The sequence below is a fragment of the Paramisgurnus dabryanus genome, chromosome 9 (genome assembly GCF_030506205.2).
Source record: "Paramisgurnus dabryanus chromosome 9, PD_genome_1.1, whole genome shotgun sequence".
Lineage (NCBI taxonomy): Eukaryota > Metazoa > Chordata > Actinopteri > Cypriniformes > Cobitidae > Paramisgurnus > Paramisgurnus dabryanus.
The window spans coordinates 29,940,361-29,962,986 of record NC_133345.1 but is presented as its reverse complement, the minus strand read 5'-3'; the positions used below and the strand labels follow the sequence as shown (position 1 = coordinate 29,962,986).

The 22,626-nt window shown below is 37.2% G+C and overlaps 2 protein-coding genes across 4 annotated transcripts in view; one reads left to right on the top strand and one right to left on the bottom strand.

Moving 5' to 3' along the window:
* LOC135773826 (transcription initiation factor TFIID subunit 4) overlaps window positions 1-22,626 on the top strand; it is a 131,298-nt gene that overhangs the window by 100,310 nt on the left and 8,362 nt on the right. The window lies entirely within an intron of this gene.
* LOC135773828 (BTB/POZ domain-containing protein kctd15) overlaps window positions 9,049-22,626 on the bottom strand; it is a 29,255-nt gene continuing 15,677 nt past the window's right edge. For all 3 annotated transcript variants that reach the window (XM_065283677.2, XM_065283676.1, XM_065283675.2), the window contains 2 exons: window positions 18,253-18,558; window positions 9,049-10,683 (listed from right to left, as the gene is read on the bottom strand). In XM_065283677.2, coding sequence (XP_065139749.1) covers window positions 10,525-10,683; window positions 18,253-18,558 — 465 coding nt within the window. In that variant the 3' untranslated portion in view covers window positions 9,049-10,524. The remainder of the gene's footprint in view (window positions 10,684-18,252; window positions 18,559-22,626) is intronic.

Here is a 22,626-nt window from a genome sequence, read left to right as displayed (position 1 = left end):
GGGTCGTTTTGCTCATCAAGAAATAATTTTTTTATATTTTTACTGAAAACACGACAAAAATACTACAAATTTTTTTCTTAAAAAATAATTTTTTGCAGTGTGCATTTCCTCATATCATTTGCATTTTAAAGGACACACCCAAAATGGCAATTTTAACATGTTATAATAAAATATATGTATGGTATTTTGAGTTAAAACTTCATTATTTCTGGGGACACCAAAGATTTATTTTACATCTTAGAAAAGTCTTTTGAAATGTCCCCTTTAAATAAGACACACATTTTTTTTATAATAACATGCATTGTTGTCATGTATTCAGAAAGTTAATAGAATTCAATTTGAACATAGATTTAACTCAACCTTTTTTTTTTCAAGCCAGTGTTGAGTCGAAAAGGAGCGAGTCCAGCCTGTTAGGTTGTAATTTAGCATATGCTGGGTTGGTTTAACCCATTGTTGGGTCAAATATAAAAAATTTCTGGGTTAATTTAACCCAATGGCTGAGGTCTTTTTGACCCAACGCTGGTGTTTATTCCAATATCCCTGAATTGTAAAACTGGATTTCATTGCCTGTTGTGTGTTTTTCCAGCCAGTGTTTTTGCTCACTTTGTGTATTTCAGTTGATTTTCTTTAGGTGTCTTTTTATATCTTCGTAATGCATTTTAAGTTTCATACTTGAATAGCAGGTGTTATAAATGAGCTCAGAGACTCTCTGTACAGACCGAACACTAAACGTTTGCTCTACATGATGTCATGAGAGGTCAACTTGTGTTTGACCTTTCTGCGTGCCGACCCAATCACTTTCAGAATGTTAGATTCAGAATTGGACCCGGTCTCTTTTCTATGCACCGTGAATCCTGTCGCTTTATGTTGTCCAAATATAGATTTTTTTGTCTTCAGTGTTTCTGATGTCGAACACAAACGTGTGAAGCTTTAGAAGGGAACCCCCATTTATATTTTCCCCTTTGCGTCATTCACCTCCACGTTTGCCACATTTCAGGCAATACATTGTATTCCCCACATTCGAATCTGAAACAAAGCACAAACGTATTTGTCGGGTTGTTTAAAAGACTTTGCTATTCCTACGGTTTATGTTTTTCTGCAGGTGACTCTTTTTAAGACTTACGCTTTGTAGCCAAAATATGATTTGGACTCTATTCTCTTCATATTGTATTATTGATGTGCACAGCTGGAGTTTAATGTTTCAATCTATGGATAATTTGTATATATTGTTTACAAGACTTTGTGTTTATTAGAACTCTTATTTTTGGTAAATTCTGTACATATCCTGAAAAGATTTCTGTTTGTGTGAACATCTGTATTTGTACCTATTTTGTAAAGGAATAAATAAGCTGTTTACTAGACTTAAATACTTTGCTGCTGGGTGATGTGCCCACCTTTTCACTACTTTAATGAAATTTCTTTATTATGAAGTATTTCACATTTATGCTGTACTGTATATATTTTGAAAACACTGGAGAGGAGGTCAGAATGTAATATTATCATGTCCTCAAAACACATTGAGGTCGTTTGCTTTTCCAAAAAGTATTTTCAACTCACCTTAAGCAGTTTAAATGCTTTATTATTGTTGCATTTCTTATCAAAAGCTCTACTTCTGATGATATAGGAGCAGCAATTTAAAGATACAAAAACTTGACTGAAGTCTGAAGACGAACTATAAATCTTCTGAAGGTTTCAAGTCTCTATGAAGTAATTTGGATGCTGTTTTTCACAAGAAATGTTTATATCCACGTTAACTTACATATGTGTTGGGAATAAAAACGTCTTTTAACCTTTAAAACCTGTTTATTGTAATAGCAACAGGGCAGAGCCTTTGAAAATGTGATACAGAGGACAACTTCATGACTTCTTGTTAGAACTTCTGGCTTTCATTCTTTACATTAATTCACCAAGGTAAACCCATAGTTATTTTCAAGACACAACAATCAAGTAATGTAAAACAGGTCTGGTGTTTTAAAGGAAACTGTGCATCAGTAGTTCTCAAACTTTTTTCGGTGTGCGGCCCCCCTTGTGCATGGTGGATCCCTTCGTGGCCCCCCCAAAGAAAATTTATGACATAAAAATCAAACAATCTTGAATTAAAACATAAATTAAATTATACAATGAAGTGCTGTTGGTTAGTAGCCTTATTTTTCTGAGGTTTAATTACACAGAATTTATTAATGTATTTTATAAAATGTCATAAAACTGGGGGGCCCCTGGCACCACCCCCCAGTTTGAGAACTACTGTATTAACCAATGCTAGGAGTAAATATCACAGTGACCGCACCAAATAAGGTAGATGTGTATACAGCTGGTACCAAAATTTACTCTTTGGCACCAAATTGTACTTTTGAGGTAATAAGAACTCTTTAGGTGCAAAGGTGTACATTTGTGAAAGGGGACCGCCACGGTGACAGCTAGGGACAAAATGTGACCATTTTTTCTGACATTGTATAGTAGATTAGTGGCACCTAGGAAATTATATCATTGTAAAAAAAATGCAGCATTTTTGTTAAATCAACACATATTTTTATGTTACTTAAAAAAATAAGTCAAAATGAATTTATGTCAACTTTTTTAAGCCAAAACTTAAAAAAGTAGATTTAATTGGCTTGCAAAACCAAGTTGTTTTAACTTCGTGCTGCATTTTTTTTTACAGTGTGCATATTTCTTTGTCAAGGTTTCTTTATAGCATAAAAGTACAACAGTCAAGAAAGATACCAAAATCCAAGGTTTGGTGAACTGAACACTTTTTAATTATAGCAAATATACAAGTAAATTTAAAAAAGAAGACGCTGTAAATAATCACATGCCCTTTAAACAACAGTCTAATTCTTAATACATTAATAATGACAATTTTCACCGTGGTAAATGTTGTGGCTCTCATGTTTATGTACAGTCTTGTTCAAAATAATAGCAGTACAATGTGACTAACCAGAATAATCAAGGTTTTTAGTATATTTTTTATTGCTACGTGGCAAACAAGTTACCAGTAGGTTCAGTAGATTCTCAGAAAACAAACAAGACCCAGCATTCATGATATGCACGCTCTTAAGGCTGTGCAATTGGGCAATTAGTTGAAAGGGGTGTGTTCAAAAAAATAGCAGTGTCTACCTTTGACTGTACAAACTCAAAACTATTTTGTACAAACATTTTTTTTTCTGGGATTTAGCAATCCTGTGAATCACTAAACTAATATTTAGTTGTATGACCACAGTTTTTTAAAACTGCTTGACATCTGTGTGGCATGGAGTCAACCAACTTGTGGCACCTCTCAGCTGTTATTTCACTCCATGATTCTTTAACAACATTTCACAATTCATTCACATTTCTTGGTTTTGCTTCAGAAACAGCATTTTTGATATCACCCCACAAGTTCTCAATTGGATTAAGGTCTGGAGATTGGGCTGGCCACTCCATAACATTAATTTTGTTGGTTTGGAACCAAGACTTTGCCCGTTTACTAGTGTGTTTTGGGTCATTGTCTTGTTGAAACAACCATTTCAAGGGCATGTCCTCTTCAGCATAGGGCAACATGACCTCTTCAAGTATTTTAACATATGCAAACTGATCCATGATCCCTGGTATGCGATAAATAGGCCCCACACCATAGTAGGAGAAACATGTCCATATCATGCTCCATGCTTCACTGTCTTCAATGTGTACTGTGGCTTGAATTCAGAGTTTGGGGGTCGTCTCACAAACTGCCTGTGGCCCTTGCACCCAAAAAGAAAAATTTTACTCTCATCAATCCACAAAATGTTCCTTCATTTCTCTTTAGGCCAGTTGATGTGTTCTTTGGCAAATTGTAACCTCTTCTGCACATGCCTTTTTTTTAACAGAGGGACTTTGCGTGGGATTCTTGAAAGAATCTAGATTAGCTTCACACAGACGTCTTCTAACTGTCACAGTACTTACAGGTAACTCCAGACTGTCTTTGATCATCCTGGAGGTGATCATTGGCTGAGCCTTTGCCATTCTGGTTATTCTTCTATCCATTTTGATGGTTGTCTTCCGTTTTCTTCCACGTCTCTCTGGTTTTGCTCTCCATTTTAAGGCATTGGAGATCATTTTAGCTGAACAGCCTATCATTTTTTGCACCTCTTTATAGGTTTTCCCCTCTCCAATCAACTTTTTAATCAAAGTCCGCTGTTCTTCTGAACAATGGCTTGAACGACCCATTTTCCTCAGCTTTCAAATGCATGTTCAACAAGTGTTGGCTTCATCCTTAAATAGGGGCCACCTGATTCACACCTGTTTCTTCACAAAATTGATGACCTCAGTGATTGAATGCCACACTGCTTTTTTTTTAACACACCCCTTTCAACTAATTCAACTAATTGCCCAATTGCACAGCCTTAAGAGCGTGCATATCATGAATGCTGGGTCTCATTTGTTTTCTGAGAATCTACTGAACCTACTGGTAACTTGTTTGACACGTAGCAATAAAAAAATATACTAAAAATCTTGATTATTCTGGTTAGTCACATTGTACTGCTATTATTTTGAACAAGACTGTACATGTGTAATATTGCTTTGCTGATTTTTTATTTAAAATGTGCTTTCTGAACTGTGCAGAAGTGCTCCACAGACTCATCTATATAATTATGTCAGGTATCTGCTATGCAGTGCTTAAACATAGGCTTTCATATCTTTAACATGAGAGATTTCTATCTCTTTTTGACGCAATGCTCAGTAGAAAAAACCCAGCCTTTTTTAGAGCAACATGATTTCACGGCAAGTGGTGTTATAGTCATGAAAAATTTGATTAATTTATTCTTGTCCATGGCAAGAAATTTAGCTTTTTATCATGCCTTGAGCATGAATTTCTTTCTCGTGTCACTCAGCATGAATTTCTATAAATAGTTTTTTGTGTCCGTGGCACGACTTTCATTTAATGATGTCATTTTATGTATTGTTTTTTTTCCTTTTTTTTAAATCATTGTCGCTTGGGGTTGGGGTTAGATTGGGGTTTGGGTTAGGATGTACTTTTATGTATTGGTTTCTACATGTTTTTCTTCTACTTTTAAAACTATTCTCACCTGGTTTTGGGGTTAGAGTTGGGGTTTGGGTTAGGATGTCTAAAAATGTAATAGAAAGTGATTCTAACCCCAACCACAAGCAAAGAAAATAGGAAAAAAACAATGAGAAAGCAATACCTAAAATGACACGAAAAAGAAAGTCGTGCCACAGACACAAAAAACTATTTATAGAAATTTGACACAAAAAAGACATTCGTGCTCAGTGCACAAAAAAAGCAGAATTTCGTGCCATGGACAAATTAAATCACAATTTACGTGACTATAACCTTCTAAGACCTGAGTTTTGGGTTGTCTTTTGTTCTACCAGCTATTTTGGGGTTAGGAAGAACCAATAAATATAATAACCAAATATTTTTCTTAGAACATAAAGCAGTGTATTTGTCCATGTTTGTGTACAACAGGTTCCAGTTACAGAGAATAAGTATTGTGGTCCAAACAAAAAAAATGTATGTCCACATTTGTGGACATCCAGGTCTTAACACGACTTTCCATGAGATCAGTCTGTTATACTGTATACTGTGTAAGCATTCATGTGCATGCACACCGCCAGCAACTTCATCGATGTGTGACGCCCATCTCTTTCAATAAGGTTGTTGGGAGGCGTTCCTAACAAATGAGTAACCACCTTCTCAGTAAATGATGAAAGACGGATGACGTGAACTCCACCGCTTCACTGTTTCCATGCGCATTTTAAAGTATTGCATAAGAAACGAGTGAGGGAAACACCAAATTTCGAATAAAAATCCATTAATTCGCAAAAACGTTTTTACACTCGCTTGAGGTGGTTTTTGACTTTGACGAAAAAGAGTAAATGCAAATAATGGAAGATTAAACGCATTTGCTAAATAAATTCTGACATTTAACCCACAAGACTACGGAGCCCCTAAAGGGACATGGAGCAAAAATTAAATAAAGTTTAGTTTCATGTGCTCACTTGAAACTTTCATGTGCTCACACGAAACCTTCATGTGCAGAATTTTTTTTAAAGTTTAGTTTCGCTTGTTCACGTGAAGCTATTGCGTGCTCACCTGAAACTATCGCGCGCGCATGTGAAAGCGAAAGTTTCACGTGCGCGTACGATAGTTTCACGCGAGCATGCAATAGTTTCACGCGAGCATGCAATAGTTTCACGCGAGCACGCGATAGTTTCACGCGAGCACGCGAAACTAAACGTAAAAAAAAATTCTGCACATGAAAGTTTCACGTGAGCACATGAAACTAAACTATAGATTTTTTTTACTCCAATGTCACCTTAGGGGCTCGGTACAAGACTAACTCTTTCCGCAGTCGTTGTTTTTGCCAAATATAGGCTCGACGTCGTTGTAATGCCCTTTCTGTTAGTGCCTGCATCAAAAATTCTTCATTCCTTCTTCATTTAGTTTGACAAATTTTAAAAGTAAATTTATAACTTGCCAGATCGTAACTAAATGCAGTCCTTTCTCCATTTTCTAAGTGTGCCTTGTTATATTTACTGTTGGTTACTAGGTTACCAATACTACACTCATTCGCTGTAACAATTGATGGAAACGCACCTAATTTGCATTTGTATTTTTTGTTTTTTTTTTGCGAATTTTGAAGATTTGCTTCATGTTTGGATGGAAACCCCACTATTGGTAGAAGCCCCCAAAAGTCACTCATCATTTGCATAAAGTTGAACTGTTCCAAAATCTTTTTTAAGGAAGTCGTGTCACTGTACCGTTATGTTTGCAACGCTTCCAGGTCTTGCTAAAGCAAGGCTGCGTCCGAAACCGCATACTGTACAGTAGGTACTGAATAAGATGAAGTACCTACTTACTTGCCGTTAAAACAGTAGGTACTGTATAGTATGAATCTTGGTAGTATGAATGAGATTCGGACGTACTACATCCGCCATGTTGCTACATCACGTGACATACGTCGTCATCACGTCATGTCATTCCAGCGCGAAAACAGCCGCATGATCGTCTTCTTCGTTGGATAACTCCTCTGCCAGGGCATCATGGGATAGTGAAGTGTCCATCGTATGCACACTGCAAAATCTAACCGGAAGTAGTAGGTCATCCGTGTACTTTTCGCATACTGTTTTTCGAATACTATGTATTCGGACATACTACTTGCCTCGCCTACTTCTTTTCGCGTACAATATAGTATGAAGTAGGCGGTTTCGGACACAGCACAAGACTTGTCAGATCTGCGCATGCGCAAAGTCCCAAAGTAACAATAAAAGAAAAAAAGAAAATGAACAGAACAAAATAAGAAACAGCAAAAGAAAATACCCAAAGTAACCACGGTTGTACGATTGGCTCTTTTACTGAAAGGCGGGACTGGAAGTCATGTTGCATCTCCCCCAATAGCAGTGACGCTCTAGGGTAAAATATCTTTGGCTGCGTCCGAAACCGCATACTGTATAGTAGGTACTGAATAAGATGAAGTACCTACTTACTTGCCGTTAAAACAGTAGGTACTGTATAGTATGAATCCATGTAGTATGAATGAGATTCGGACGTACTACATCCGCCATGTTGCTACATCACGTGACATACGTCGTCATCACGTCATGTCATTCCAGCACGAAAACAGCCGCATGATCGTCTTTTTCATTGGATAACTCCTCTGCCAGGGCATCATAGGATAGTGAAGTGACCATCGTATGCACACTGCAAAATCTAACCGGAAGTAGTAGGTCATTCGGGTACTTTCCGCATACTGTTTTATTCGGACATACTACTCGCCTCGCCTACTGCATTTCGCGTACTATATAGTATAAAGTAGGCGGTTTCGGACGCAACACTAGACTGTTCTCAACTTTGTTGTGTAGCTGGACACGCCTACTTCCTGTCACTAATGGTCACTCGTGTTGCTCCAAGCTTCCATTAAATTGAACGAGATTGCGTCGCTCTGCCATTGTTAGTCGCTGGACACACCATTAGATTGTACATCAGGTAATAATGGTCAGTATATTGATTTTTGGATGTAGATTAAAACACATTTTAATGAAAACTCCCAAACTTTATCCATGTTGGGATTCATTGTCACAAAGTCCATTTGATCTGAGCAGTGTTGTATTAAACATGGAGCACTAGGAATGTATGAATGTTCTGTTGAGACACACACACACGCGCACGTACACACACACCCTTCGGCACATGAATGAATGTTTGGCCATTCTTTCTCTCTCTCTCTCTTTCTTTGTGGTGGCTGGATGACAGAAGTGGACCAGCTCTGTGTTAGAACAAAGCCCCGCTCGAGTGGGTTTCCCTGTGGAGGTCCAGTTTCGCCTGAAGCCCCCGTCCTGAACGAGACACCTCGACTGCGGACACTTAATCAAATGGCAAACAAAACTACATTATACAGCTTAACACAAATAGAGCGGTGACATTAATAAATCTCAAGATTACACAAGATTTAGTATGGACAGATCAGAATCACTCTGACTTGGGTGAAAAGAAAAAGCTTTTCAATTACACAAACATAAAGCCATTTGTTTTCTTCTGGATCTCAATGATGTGGCACGAGACCTCCACCACCTGTGTGATGTTACCCACATGAAATTGTTGCAGATAGGGTGGCCATTCGTGCCAGTTCCGCCGGACACGTCTCGAACATGTTTTCGGGTTCGTTCTCCGGAAGTCGCGTTGGTCGATCGCATACGTCATCAAGGTTTGATATTTCAGGTTTAATTTCAGAAAAGCAACCGGTACATTTCAAGGTAAGAATGAAACTACAATGATTGTATGTCTTAAAAGAAATAAATCTTAATTTTCGAATGTATTTTAACTGAAATGTGAGAACCTCGATGACGTATGCGGTCGAGCAACGCGACTTCCGGAGAACGAACCCGGAAACATGTTCGAGACGTGTCCGGCGGAACTGGCACGAAGCCACCCTAGTTGCAGAGTTGTAGTCGAGTCCGAGTCGAGAACAAGACCAAGGACTCGACATTTTATAAAGCGACAACACTGCAATGTTGAGATTTTCAGCAACTCATTCGTGAACCTATTGATGTAAAAACTGACTTTAATTGGTCTGGTTTAGATTAGTGAAACAATTTTAATACATAATATTACACAGCTGCATACACAACCTTTGATGAGTTAAGCTGGCCTGCATCATCATCGAGAGAAACTATTATAATACATAACAAATCAACTTAATAGCAGTCATTTTGTCATATTTGTAAATGAAATGGTACTTCAGACAGACAGGGAAAATGCAGTGCGTAACTTTCCATCGGTCGTTTGCAGCGTAGACGCTTCTGCAACTTTTGTTGCGTCAGCCTGCGCCGCGTGCGTCCTGCGAGTTTATGATGTTTTTAACTCGAGCTTTTAAAGACAAATGCACATGAAGTCACATTCATTGTACAGACACAGTTGACTTCTAGCATAAAAGAATCACTTTGTTCAGTCACAACATATCTGTCATTTACTCACAATTAATTATCTGACGACATCTTGACATCAAAAACAGAAAGCCGACTTCAAACTTCAAACAAATCGAAAAAGTGACCTGATAAATTGGGGTAATGAATAAGGATTATTCACAAAGATGGTTTAAAAAATTAATGCGTCATAGTTACATAGCCTCATTCTGTCACGAGCTGAAAGTTAAAATTATTTCCACTGAATCTTTAAACACTCTGGCTGCTTGTTTTTACACTCGCTCGATGTCTGAGCTGAGTTCAAGTGCAAAGTATGCTGTTAAACCTAAACGGAAATGTTATCTAGACACAATCATACGTGCGACTATCTTCCAATAATTTGCCCTTAAAAGATTTTGTTCTTCACATGTCCATTTAGTTTTGATCCGACACTGAGAGCTTATATAAATTTCAAACATCCAATGATATAATTATGACAATCCTCCCATAGTTTCACTTATTTTTGAACACATAGTTCGTGATATCCACGTTTGCTTGCGGCTCTTTTAAACAAAGAGGGCTTCTGCACATGCATTAAAGCTCAGAGCGCTGCCGGAGGGCGTAATACTGTTTCTGTGAGCGCCGCCAGGAAAAGCTCTCAATTATAATGCCTCCAATCCCATCATCCTTCATCTAACAAAGCATAACACAAAAAGTACTGATAACTGCATACAACGTGTTGCTATAAGGTGTGAAAAAGTCGTTTTTATAAACAACAATGAACTTAAAAACTATCCATGTGGCATAGGTTGACCCCCGACCCCTGATTTTGGCTTCAGTGCTTTCTTTGCCGTTTAAGCGATGTTTTTTTGGGTGTCCGGTAGTGTCCTCACCACCTTTATATCGTCACGAGGAAATTAAAGATAGACGCGGGCCTGCATCGCATCTGGAATAGGGACGTCCTCTGATTGGTGGATTGAGGCGGAACAGGAAATGATGATGATGTGCTGTTCCCGCTTCAGTTCTTTGGGGTTTGCGTCAGTGGTTTGAGTGTGATACATTACATTCCCCTTTTAAAAGCTGAACTTTGAAGAGTCTGTGTGTTTGTGTAGTTCGGTCAGGGGGCCGAGGGCCTTGAATGTTTCTTTAGTCCAGCGGTTCCTGTTTTATCCTGATGGGCGTGTTCATCGACTGACTCCGCCTGTCCTCGCGACACAGCACATATTCGCTGAACTGTGAGGAGTCGACTCCACCGCCGCAGGATGCCGCCACACTGAAACCCTTTTGAAAGAGACGCTCCAAAACCTGTGCAGACAGAAAGCACAGAGGGTCAAAACTCGAAATGGAATTAGATGAGTCTTTGTTTCAGTCTCATTATTTATAAATTCATGTTATACAAGTGAGTTTTATATTCTATTTTGAACATGAAGAGCTAATAAGAGATAATAACACTGCAAAAAATGATTTTCAAGAAAAAAAATTCTTAGTATTTTTGTCTTATTTTCAGTAAAAATATCTAAAAACAATTTAAATTAAGATGCTTTTTCTTGATGAGCAAAAATATGAAATTTAAGTGATTTTGTGCATAACACAGGCAAAAAAATCTTGATTTTTTTTATTTAGTGTTTAAGAAAAAATTTTTAAGATTTTTTTGCTTACTCCATTGGCAGATTTTTTTGCTTGTTTTATGCAAAAAATCACTTACATTTGATATTTTTGGTCTAAAAACTAGGCTTATTTTCTTGGCTCGTTTTGCTCATCAAGAAAAAGCATCTTAATTTAAGAATTTTTTTTCTTGAAAATCATTTTTTGCAGTGTAATGGATTTCAAAAAAATGACTTTCTTACTAAGTATTTTTGTCTTGTTTTTAGTAAAAATATCTAAAAATTCTTAAATAAAGATGCTTTTTCTTGATGAGCAAAATAACCTAGGAAAATAGGTCTAGCTTTTAGACAAAAAAAAAACTTTAAGTAAATTAGTGCTTAAAACAAGCAAAAAAATCTGCCAATAGAATAAGAAACTTTTTCTTGAGTTAAGTGTTTATGAAAAAAAGTAAACTTATTTTAAGAAAATATTTATTATTTCATTGGCAGATTTTTTTTTAACTTGTTTTAAGTACTAATTTACTTAAAGTTTTTATTTTTTTGTCTAAAAACTAGACTTATTTTCCTAGGTCATTTTGCTCATCAAGAAAATGCATCTTAATTTAAGATATTTTTACTGAAAACAAGACAAAAATACTAAGTAGGAAAGTCATTTTTTTGCAGTGTGATATTGACCGAATGCTCTTTGCGTGTATTATACGCTCATCGAATACCTTTACTTCAAATCCGCTTAATCCCGGTCTTCAGAAATACTGCTTTGTTGGCAGAATCTGCTAAATGCCACGAACATTTTTCAGCAAAGTCCACTTACTGTGGGTTCACACCAGCCGCATTTAAGGCGTCAAATTCGCGTCTACCACGTGTAGTTTGCCGCTTGAACATTTTGAGTTTACTTGCTTCATTCACACATGAAATTCTGGTCATTGAGACATTCACGTGGAAATTCACGTCTTGGGGGTACTTCTGCGACTCCGCTCGCTTCCTGTAATCACGTCACTACAAGAGCAAGCTCCTGATTGGTTAATGTGGCACATTTTTCCGGCAAAGTTAAATTTTTTCAAATCGCGCGTTTCCCGCGGCAATGCTCAATTTGCGTCATTCGAGTGAACTAGACGCGCAAATGAGGCGAATTGTGTCTTACACGCCTAGCTTTTTTATTTTTACCATTTTGGAATCCATTCAGCCGATGTCCGGCTCTGCCGCTGCCACTTTTAGCATAGTTTAGCATAATTCATTTAATCTGATTGATATTACGCAGTCCCAGAAAATAGTCCCCTGCTAATGAAAGTTACTAAGGGGACTATTTTCGGGCACTGTGTAATATCATTGCGCCGGCTGCAGCCATGTTACAGCAGCAAAGTCCTTGATTATTACGCCAGAATGAGAGTATAGTCCTAGCCATATCTGCTTAATAGGAAAAATATCGGAACTCTTTGGTTATTTTTTAGCATGATGCTAATGGTCTAATCAGATTCAATCGATTATGCTAAGCTATGCTAAAAGTGCTAGCGCCAGACCCGAAGATCAGCTGAATGGATTCCAAAATGGTAAAAATCAAATGCTTAACTCTAGAGGAGCTGGAAAATGAGCATATTTTGAAAAAAAGTGGAGTATCCCTTTAATAATCAGTTATTGAATATGTAGACAAAAAGTCGGTGTTTAAAACTGTCTCCTTAACTTGCCCCAATTCACAATGGTAAGCTCCTAATAATGATTTATAATTTGAGCTGTAGGGTCGGTTTTCCCGGAAAAAAGTTTGACAAACGTCAGTTCGTCTTTGGGTGATTACATCACGTCCATAAACAAAGAAGAGGAGCCGACTGTTTCTTTGCAAAGCTTATTTATTCATCTTTCAGATGATATATAAATCTCAATTTCCAAAAATGTACCCTTGGTTTTGTGTTCCATGGTCTTGTAAATGTTAAATTAACCTTTACACACTGCAAAAAATGATTTTCAAGAAAAAATGTTCTTAGTATTTTTGTCTTGTTTTCAGTAAAAATATCTACAAATTCTTAATTTAAGATGCTTTTTCTTGATGAGCAAAACAACCCAAGAAAATAAGTCTAGTTTTTAGACCAAAAATATCAAATTTAACTGATTTGGTGCATAAAACAAGCAAAAAAATCTGCCAATGGGGTAAGCAACAAAATCTTTAAAATTTTTCCTAAACACTAAATTTAAGAAAAATGCAAGGAAAATTTGCTTATCCCATTGGCAGATTTTTTTACTGAAAACAAGACAAAAAATACTAAGAATTTTTTTCTTGAAAATCATTTTTTGCAGTGCAGGAAAACATGTCTGATGCACGTAGAGGGTTCTGCATCTGAACTCTTCACATATCACAAGCAATTACACAAATTCACACTCTACAACTCCTGTCACACACACCCTCCATTAATAAAGCTGCACCTTCCATCAGCCAAAACAAACTTAACAACACCTCCTGTCAGGCAAACACCCTCTGTTGAGCTGAACACACACTACACACCCAAACCCAGTATAAGTCACACATTAGAAGTGTGTTTGATCACGTCTGTAATAGCCCCAGAGGGGTATGAACATGAAGCGGTCAATTAATCATTCCACCCCAACCTTCCCATATATTCCTGCTGTTCACGTTTCCAAACCTCAGATACATGACACTAACAGCGAAAGATTAAAGAAAATCTCACAGGAGCATCTCACATACAGCAGGAGTCTGTGTCACTACTGGCAAAGACGATTAGAGAACAAGCGTTCGTCTTTCATAGGGACTTTAACTTCATCAGGACCAGATAGACACACACACAAAATACACCAAGCTCAATCACAGTTAACTCTACACAACAACTCATTTAGACTTCAGTCAGTGAATAATCTGTTCTGAGATCAGCCATCTGCTCACAACTTCAGCTGAAAGTTTCACTGCTGCATGTTTACATCAGAAGTCACTGTCCATCATAATCATACAAACATCAGATGATGAATATAGCCATCATTTAGCATCATGCACAGCATTTAAATGCAGGACTGAGTCTCATAAATCATCACAAATCATATCTGTACTCACAGTTAATGCACTTTACTGGAGAAACTACAACGGCAGAAACACAACGTGTGTGTAACCTGCTCTATCTCGTGTCTCTTTCTCTCTCTCTCTCCGTGGCACAACATCTATCAATTTGATGGAAGTTCAACGACGTCGGTGTTGATTCAGGCTCTCCATCACTGTGAGATATGGACTGAGTCAGACAACTCAGCTTTTACACAGTGTGTGTGTGTGTGTGTGAGGTGTTGACCAAATGTTTTTGCCTTTTTCAACCAGTTCTCATCCGCTCAGCTGCCACCTTCCTCAATGCCTGAAATCTCACTAAAGACTCATTCAATCTCTCTTTGTCTCTCTCCAGGCAGGTGCTTTCAATTCTTCTCTCACTTTCTCAAGCTAAACAAGACTCATTCGAAAAAGAAATCTCAATTTTTTTTCACAACAACACATGGGAGGTCTGAACAAATCTATTAGACTGTTCATAAACATTAGTTTTGAAGGTTAACTGACCAACAACAACATCTTTAAATCTCTGTTTATGATATATAGATATTACACACGCACACCTAAATCTCACCACAAAACCTCTTCAGGGTGTATAAAGGCTCATGTGTGAGGTGTGGTTAGACGCCTGCAGTGACGGCTACAGTCAGTAATAAGATCACAGTTGTGTTGTATTGTGTTGTATAGTGAAGCGGGATTACTGTGTTCTTCACACAGAGTAATGAGTCGGTTCATCAGGTCTTCTGAAAGAAACACACCCTACACCTGCAGGAGCCTCCACCCATCCGGTCACAAAACTAAACTACAATAATACAACAGCCTGTAAAAACCTTTTAGATATAAAATCTTTAAATGTGCACACTTTTAACACTTTTTGATGCAAAGAGGTAGGCTATTTCTAAAACAAATGATGTGTTACTGTATAACTCAGTGGCAGAGCATTTCATTAACAGCAAATATACCGCAAAAATTACTTTCTTACATAGTACTAAATTCACTTAAATATCAAATTTAAGTGAATTTGTGCTTAAATCAAGCAAACAAATCTGCCAATGTAGTGAGAGATTTTTTTAATTACACTGCAAAAACTTTTTTCAAGAAAAAAAATCTTAGTATTTTTGTCTTTTTTTCAGTAAAAATATCTACAAATTCTTAAATTAAGATGCTTTTTCTTGATGAAACAACACAAGAAAATAAGTCTAGTTTTTAGACAACAAATATCAAATTTAAGTGATTTTGTGCATAAAACAAGCAAAAAAAATCTGCCAATGGGGGAAAGCAAAAAAATCTTGAACATTATTCTTAAACACTAAATTCAAGAAAAAATCAAGAAAAATTAGCTTGTTTTATGCACAATATTACTTAAATTTGATATTTTTGGTCTGAAAACTAGACTTATTTTCTTGGGTCATTTTGCTCATCAAGAAAAATCATCTTAATTTAAGACTTTTTAGATATTTTTACTGAAAACAAGACAAAAATACTAAGACATTTTTTCTTGAAAATATTTTTTTTGCAGTGTGTAAGTGTTTAAGAAAAAGTAAACTTATTTCAAGATTTTTTTTCTCACCCCTTTGACAGTTTTTTTTTTTTTGCTTGTTTTAAATACAAATTCACTTAAACTGTATATTTGTTGTTTAAAAATTAGAATTATTTTCTTTTGTAATTTTGCTCATCAAGATAATGCATCTTAATTTAAAAAAATTAGAAAATTGTCCTGAAAGCTAAGTAAGAAAGTCATTTTTTGCAGTGTAAGGTCATGGGTTCAAACCTAGTGATCACCCATATGGCAAAAAAAACACATTTCTTTGGCCAAATATATGAAATGTATGCTAAATACATTTTGTAGAAAGTAAATATATTAAGTTTTAACCTTCATATATTAACATATTTTTCATATGTATTTCAGGGGCAACAAATACATTTCTAATTTGACAACCCATATGGCCAAAAATATCTTCTTTTGCTGGCCATAATATAAAAGTTTTTATAAAATGTATAAAGTATAAGTATTAATTGTATAAAGTAAGAGTATAAAATATATAAGTATAAAATATACAATTATGGGGTGGTTTCCCGGACAGGGAATAGCTTAAGCCAGGTCTTAGTTTAATTAGAAAATATAACTAGTTTTAACAAACATACCTTACTAAAAACATTACTTGTGTGCATTTTGAGGCAAAACAAAGAGCACTGATGTATTTTAAGATATGTCAGTGCAAGTTGTTTTCAGTTTGGACAGCTCTTACATTTATTTTAATTCAGGACTAGTCTAATCCTTGTCCGGGAAACCGCCCCATAAATATATTTGTGATATTGAAAATATATTTAATTTTTATCTTTTAAACCTGTTTTGTTTCTTCCAATGCAATGTGAATGTAAATTTTTCAAAGTGTATTTATTTTTAAAATATATTTTAAAATATACAAAATTCACTAAAAAATATATTGGTGAAAAAAACATTTTTCAGTACATATATTTCTGGCCTTTTGAAATGTATTTAAAGTTATATTTAAAAACATATTTTTTTGACGTATGGGCACACTTACTGAAAACAATGTATACTTTATAATGTAAATGTATAAGGAGCACCAGATCCTTTGATGGTTTTTTAAGGGATGAGAATAGGACACAAGCTCTGCGCTGGATTATACTAAAATTATCATCATGAAATCATATGATAGACAGCCACATTATACTGACATTTAAGATATCTAACATTGACCTAACATATCATGTGCAGGGAGAGATAAGCTTTTTTGTAAAATAAAATCCAGCTTCATCCGCTCACAGAAAGTATCTAGCTTTTTAAGAAACAGACATCAAGAACAAAAAAAAAGGAAAAAAAAAACTCATAGGGTCCAAACTTCTGCAGGAAACACAGAAGGGAAATGTTGTGTTAGTTGATGCAGCCAATTAATTATATTGTAAGACATTTAGAAATCTATAAAAAAAGAATACAGGGGTTGAGGCTGTTTGATAAAGTGTAAGTACGGTATTAAAAAATGCAACACATGTATTTCAACCGCTCTGGGCTCAGTTACATTGGAGTCTTTTTTTTAAGGAAGAACTTGGGTTTTTAAAAGGGGAATCGTGTAAATTATGCATATCATTTTCTAGCCGCTCTTTTCGTCTGCTCTCTCAGTTTTTTTCAGGAATTAACAAATGTGTCTACACATATTTTTGTAGCTCATGGGAAACTGTCTCTCTCTCTCTCTCTCTCTCTCTCTCTCTCTCTCTCTCTCTCTCTCTCTCTCTCTCTCTCTCTCTCTCTCTCTCTCTCTCTCTCTCTCTCTCTCTCTCTCTCTCTCTCTCTCTCTCTCTCTCTCTCTCTCTCTCTCTCTCCATGAAATGTGAGGAGGTGTGGCCAGGTGCATGTGTGTGTGATGTCACTGTCATGTGTTTTCTGCTATCAGTTCACATATAGGTTAAGTCTTGTAATGCTACGATAACTAAAAATGTATAACATATAGTGAATATTGCACAATGCATTTAACAAGTAAAAAAGATGGGCAAAAAATGTTTGTACAAATAACGGTTTTAGTTTAAAGGTGGGGTGCATGATCTCTGAAAGCCAATGTTAACATTTGAAATCACCTAAACAAACACGGCCCTACCCCAATACAACCTTCTTTTGATAGACCCGCCCCACACATACGCAACCCAGGCAACTATTAGGTTAGTAGACATGCCCCTTGCTGCTGATTGGCTACAAGTGTGTTATGGTACTCGGCCCGACTCCCTTTTCCAAAGTGCTTTTCAAAAATCATGCACCCCGCCTTTAATGAAGCTCTTCATAGTTCTTCTCATACTGTCACCACACAAAGCGTTCCCCTATAAAACACATGAGACTCATTTCAGATGCATCTGATGTAGAGGTCTTCACCGGTCCACTTAGAAAACCCGAGGTCCGATCCGAGACCCGAGCGGGTTCCGGTATAAAAGTTTCACATGTGCCTCGGTAGCGACCTTGGGTAATTTAAAATAAATGTTTATTTGCCGAACGGACCCGAGAAAACTCAAACAGTCTCGCATGAGTCCTTTTCCAAGCCCCCGTCTGTTAGCCAAGACCCCTGGCAAAATTGGTTTATTTTCGTTAAGACAAACCTGTCAATTAATATTTTCTCATCTGTAAACAGCACAGGTGATGCTTAGTCTAACATTAACAGTCGATAAAACCTATTTAAGGCTTGTTAATATTCTTTGCACCACAGCTGTTTGTGGATCCTGTACACAAACCTGCACTGAGTTCAGCCTGCAGTATCCGTTCAGTGGAAAACGGATGACGTGGGTAGGATCTTGATTCCAGCCGGCGTTGACGGAGTTACACATGACGTCGCCGGTCTCAGGAAAGATCTCCTCGATGAGGATCTTCTCACCGCTGAGGGCGATTCTCTCACCGAGGTCAGGGGTCACACGGACCACCAGACAATCACACGGCTGCGATAGACGTCTTTGCTCTCGTTCTTGCTTCCATCTCTCCAGCTCCTTGATCATGGGTGTGAGCTGGTAATACCTCGCCTCCTCGTAAAGCAGATGAAAGTCCTAAACACAAGACATGCAAAATTATTAAGTGTATTTTCGAATGCGATGTTAGAATGCGATGGAGACCTTCAGGCCAATCATAATGTTTTGATACAGATGACACATTTAAATGTTACCCCCTCCACATTTCTTCACCAAAGTTGTTTAAAACAGCTTACCATCTATTTGCGTCATCTGTATCAAAACATTATGATTGGCCCAAAGCTGTCAGCGTGTTCTGACGTCGTCCATTCTAATGCCAGTAATCCGTTTCATATATTTAATTATTGGTCATCTTACAACATCTCTTACTGGTAAATTGGCAGCACTAATTTACCAGAAAGGTTCTGTTCACACATGACCTGTTAACTGCAATTTACCAGTAATTTACCAGTAAAGACTGTAGGCCCTATCTTGCACCCAGCGCAATTGACTTTGTCAGTGACGCATGTATCATTCGTATTTTGCACCGGCGCACAGCGGGTTTTTCCCTCCACAGACGCACGTCGGCAAACTAGGGAATGAACTTGCGCTCCCTGGGCGGTTCAGCGCAAAAAGGAGGCGTGTTCCGGCGCAAACCATCCCTGATGCTATTTTGCAGTTTCAAAAAACAATTGCGCCACTGACCAGAAAAAAAAAGTTTAAAGTCAGTGGCGCGTTGCGCGTTGTTCATTATGCTATTTTAAGGGCGCATGCTTGACCATAATGTATAGCGTGCACAACGCGCACACACTTTGCTTATCTAATCTACACAGATGCAACAGTTATTTTTGCAAATCATAAATTTTTACAATAAAAAATATTAACACATGAGATAAAGGGGATCATAGTGGTGAGCATTGTGGTGATAGTTTTTATTTATTGTGTGGCTGCGTTAAAAAATTCTCATGCAAATAACGATTAAAATATTTTCATAAGAAACCTTAATGTATATGAACTTGATTTGTAAGAGTACTTTGGGGTTTGACCTTGCTTGCGTTTCTTGGGTCCGATTTCAAAGCCCCCAAACCCTTTCAGCGGTGAGGGTGGACGCAGCAATGTCCTCTGCTGGCGTCAGGTCATGTGTAGGCAGATCCACCTCCCGTTACACGGCGTGCCCGATTTATGCTGGCAAGCTTGGGATTCCCCCGTCTCCTGACATCATTGTAGCGCTTGGCGCAACGTCCTGGGGATGCCAGCTGATGAGACAATTGTGGCTATTTCCTCTCACGCCTGTTTAACCGACGCTGATTTGGGCGGGTTTCTCCTATCCCCATACAAAACAACTTCTCTGTCTTTGACTGTTCTTACAAGAACGTCGGTCTCCTCGGCTGTAATCCGCTCCTGGCGTACGCCTGGTAAATCCGTCATAATAATAGCAACCCGCCATGGAACTTGCGCACTTGCATTTAAAGGGAATGTTGGATGACATTCTGATTGGTTTATTTGACGTTACGCCCAAACCACACCTATGAATAATGAACCTACTTCAGACCAACCCCTTATTGATTTGCGCCCGGCGCAAGAGTTATTTCTCCCGCCGGGAAAATAGCAACAGCGCCCAAGATCCGCCCACAAAGTCACTTGCGCTTTGCGCTTCGCACTTGCGTTTCAGATCGTTAAAATAGGGCCCTGTATGTGTAAAAGGGATTGGGCTCATTTTATTTTCACATGAAGCACATTAGCAATGTTGTAAAACAGAGAAAACAACATCAGACTAAATGCCAACGTGACCTTTGACCCACAAAACATTTTCACCTTCAATTTATGATGATCTCAGTACTAAACCTCTCCTGGAAAATTGGACTTACTCTAACTTGACTGTACAAGATGTAAAATGACTTTATTTGCATAACTTCTCATACCAGCACAACACAAAGGAGATGAATCTTGACAACCGTAATGAAAGAGTCATTTAAATTTCAGCAAAGTCATTTTCCATAAACCACGAGACAAAGACTGGAGATAAAACAGATTCAGGCCGCCTGCAAAGTCCAAAGACTGAAAACACCAAACCGAATGGAGAATTAATACTTTAGATACCCAAACAAATACACAGATGAATTGAAATGCTAAGATTTTAGGCAAACTATAATTAGAAAAGTGAACGTTTTGAAATATCTATTGTTTTTGTTTTTGATTTTTTTGAGTATGAAATGTGGCATATAAAGGAACCTGCCTTGCCAAAGTTACAAGTTCAAAGAAAAAGTTCAATTCTTAGGGCTAGTGATCTTAATAGACATAAATTAATAAATGTCCCCAATAAGGTTTCTTCATTTCAATGCCATAAAAGAACGATTTTTATAAGAACCATTTTTCACTACAAAAAACATTTTGTGCTGCAAATATACATACAGACAAAAAAATCTTTGGGGACCTTTATTTTTAAGAATGCACAATAATAAGTAAACAAATAAATCCATAAATATTGAATAAATGAAGGATTAAAAAACAGTACGATTTGGGGTGTATGTTTTGCTGGAGGGGACTCAACGGGGCCCGAGGGGCAACAGTCAAGTCGTTTGGCTGGATCTTATGTGCTTGTTGGAGCCCGTCAGTATAAAGCTTAAGGCTGGAGTGCTTTCTGATCCAGCCAGACAACAGCAGATTGCCAAACTCTCTCTGTCTCTCTCTCTTTCTCTCGCTTTGGGGTAAATCTTGCCAGGGGTTTTTGCCCCTTTCAGTTTTTTCGTAATTTCCCAAAAGTCCAGATGGTGCTATTCTTCTCTCAGAGCGTAGTAAGAGAGGTGTAGATGCAGTAGTGCATCTGTGCATTTGGGTTTGTGCGCAGCGTCTGCAGTGTAATCTGCATAAAGATGGATATAAACATCATAAACAGCAGCACACGGCCTGAATAGTAACTAAATGATGAGAAGGGATGTTTACAGTTTCTCGCTGCAGAAAACAGACTGAAACGCAGATGCATGATTTAGATGCCACAATCTCTTTAAAAAGAAGTTCAGAAATGAAAAGTCTGTTCTTGTATTAAAAATATAATGCAATACTGTAAGCAAAATTATTTTCACTACCAATATTTGAATGGCTTCCCTTTTAATGTTGGTTTGCAATCCTATAGTGGAGAGCGGGGCACAACCTAACACTTTTTGGTTTTGGCTCAATCATTCAAAAAATATTTGAGTTTGATTAATTAAAAGTTTGCTTAGACAAGCAACACACACATCTCTGTTACAAATGAACATTTGAAGTTTGTTTCTAGTACTTACCATTCTTGGACAATTACACCAAATGTGACAGAAGTGCAAACGTTACAACTCTCCCCATAGGTGGGGTTAATTGTAACAGGCAGGGGGTTAGTTGTAACACTTGCTAAAAATGAAGTTAGCAGGCAAATATTCAATACTATTTTGTTTATATACTTGAAGTGGATATTGTTTATATATCTGTCTATAATAGACAGCTATCCACACTGTATTCATTCATCCAGCCCTTTTCTAACAATAGTTCAATTATAAATGGATACAAATGTCTAAATATGTGAGAAAAAGCAGCACAATTATGACAAAACATTTTTTTTATATGTGACCCAGTCTGTAATAATCATACTACAGTTTCAAAATCATATTCTGAGATAATGAGCATCAAAGTCTGATTTTAGCCATTCATTTCATTATGATTTCAATCTTTGACGTGACCATATTCAATCAATATTAAAGAAATTTGACACACGATTTTTAATAAGACAGGAACATTTATTTAGTTGGCAGCCAGCAATCATTCATGTGTAGCCTATTTATAACAACGGCAAGAATTACGCTAACATTAACGGTTTTCATATCGCTATTGCTGAGGGGTTAGTTATAACACAGCGTTACAATTAACACCGCTGGGTGAAAATATTTTCAAGCCCACCAAAAAAGTTTCTAAGAGCTGCGTACAGATTTCAAAACGATGCTATGTTTTAGTCAACAAGACACTGATTAATATGACATTGCAATGGATTTGGTATCTTACACACCCAACTTAGAAACCGAAATAAAACATATGATGAAAAAATTTACTTGCATGCCACCAAAACACTCGTTCATCAATAACTCTCTGGAAAAACATTATACATTTCCAATTATTTGCAGGAGATCTTATTTTGGCAGC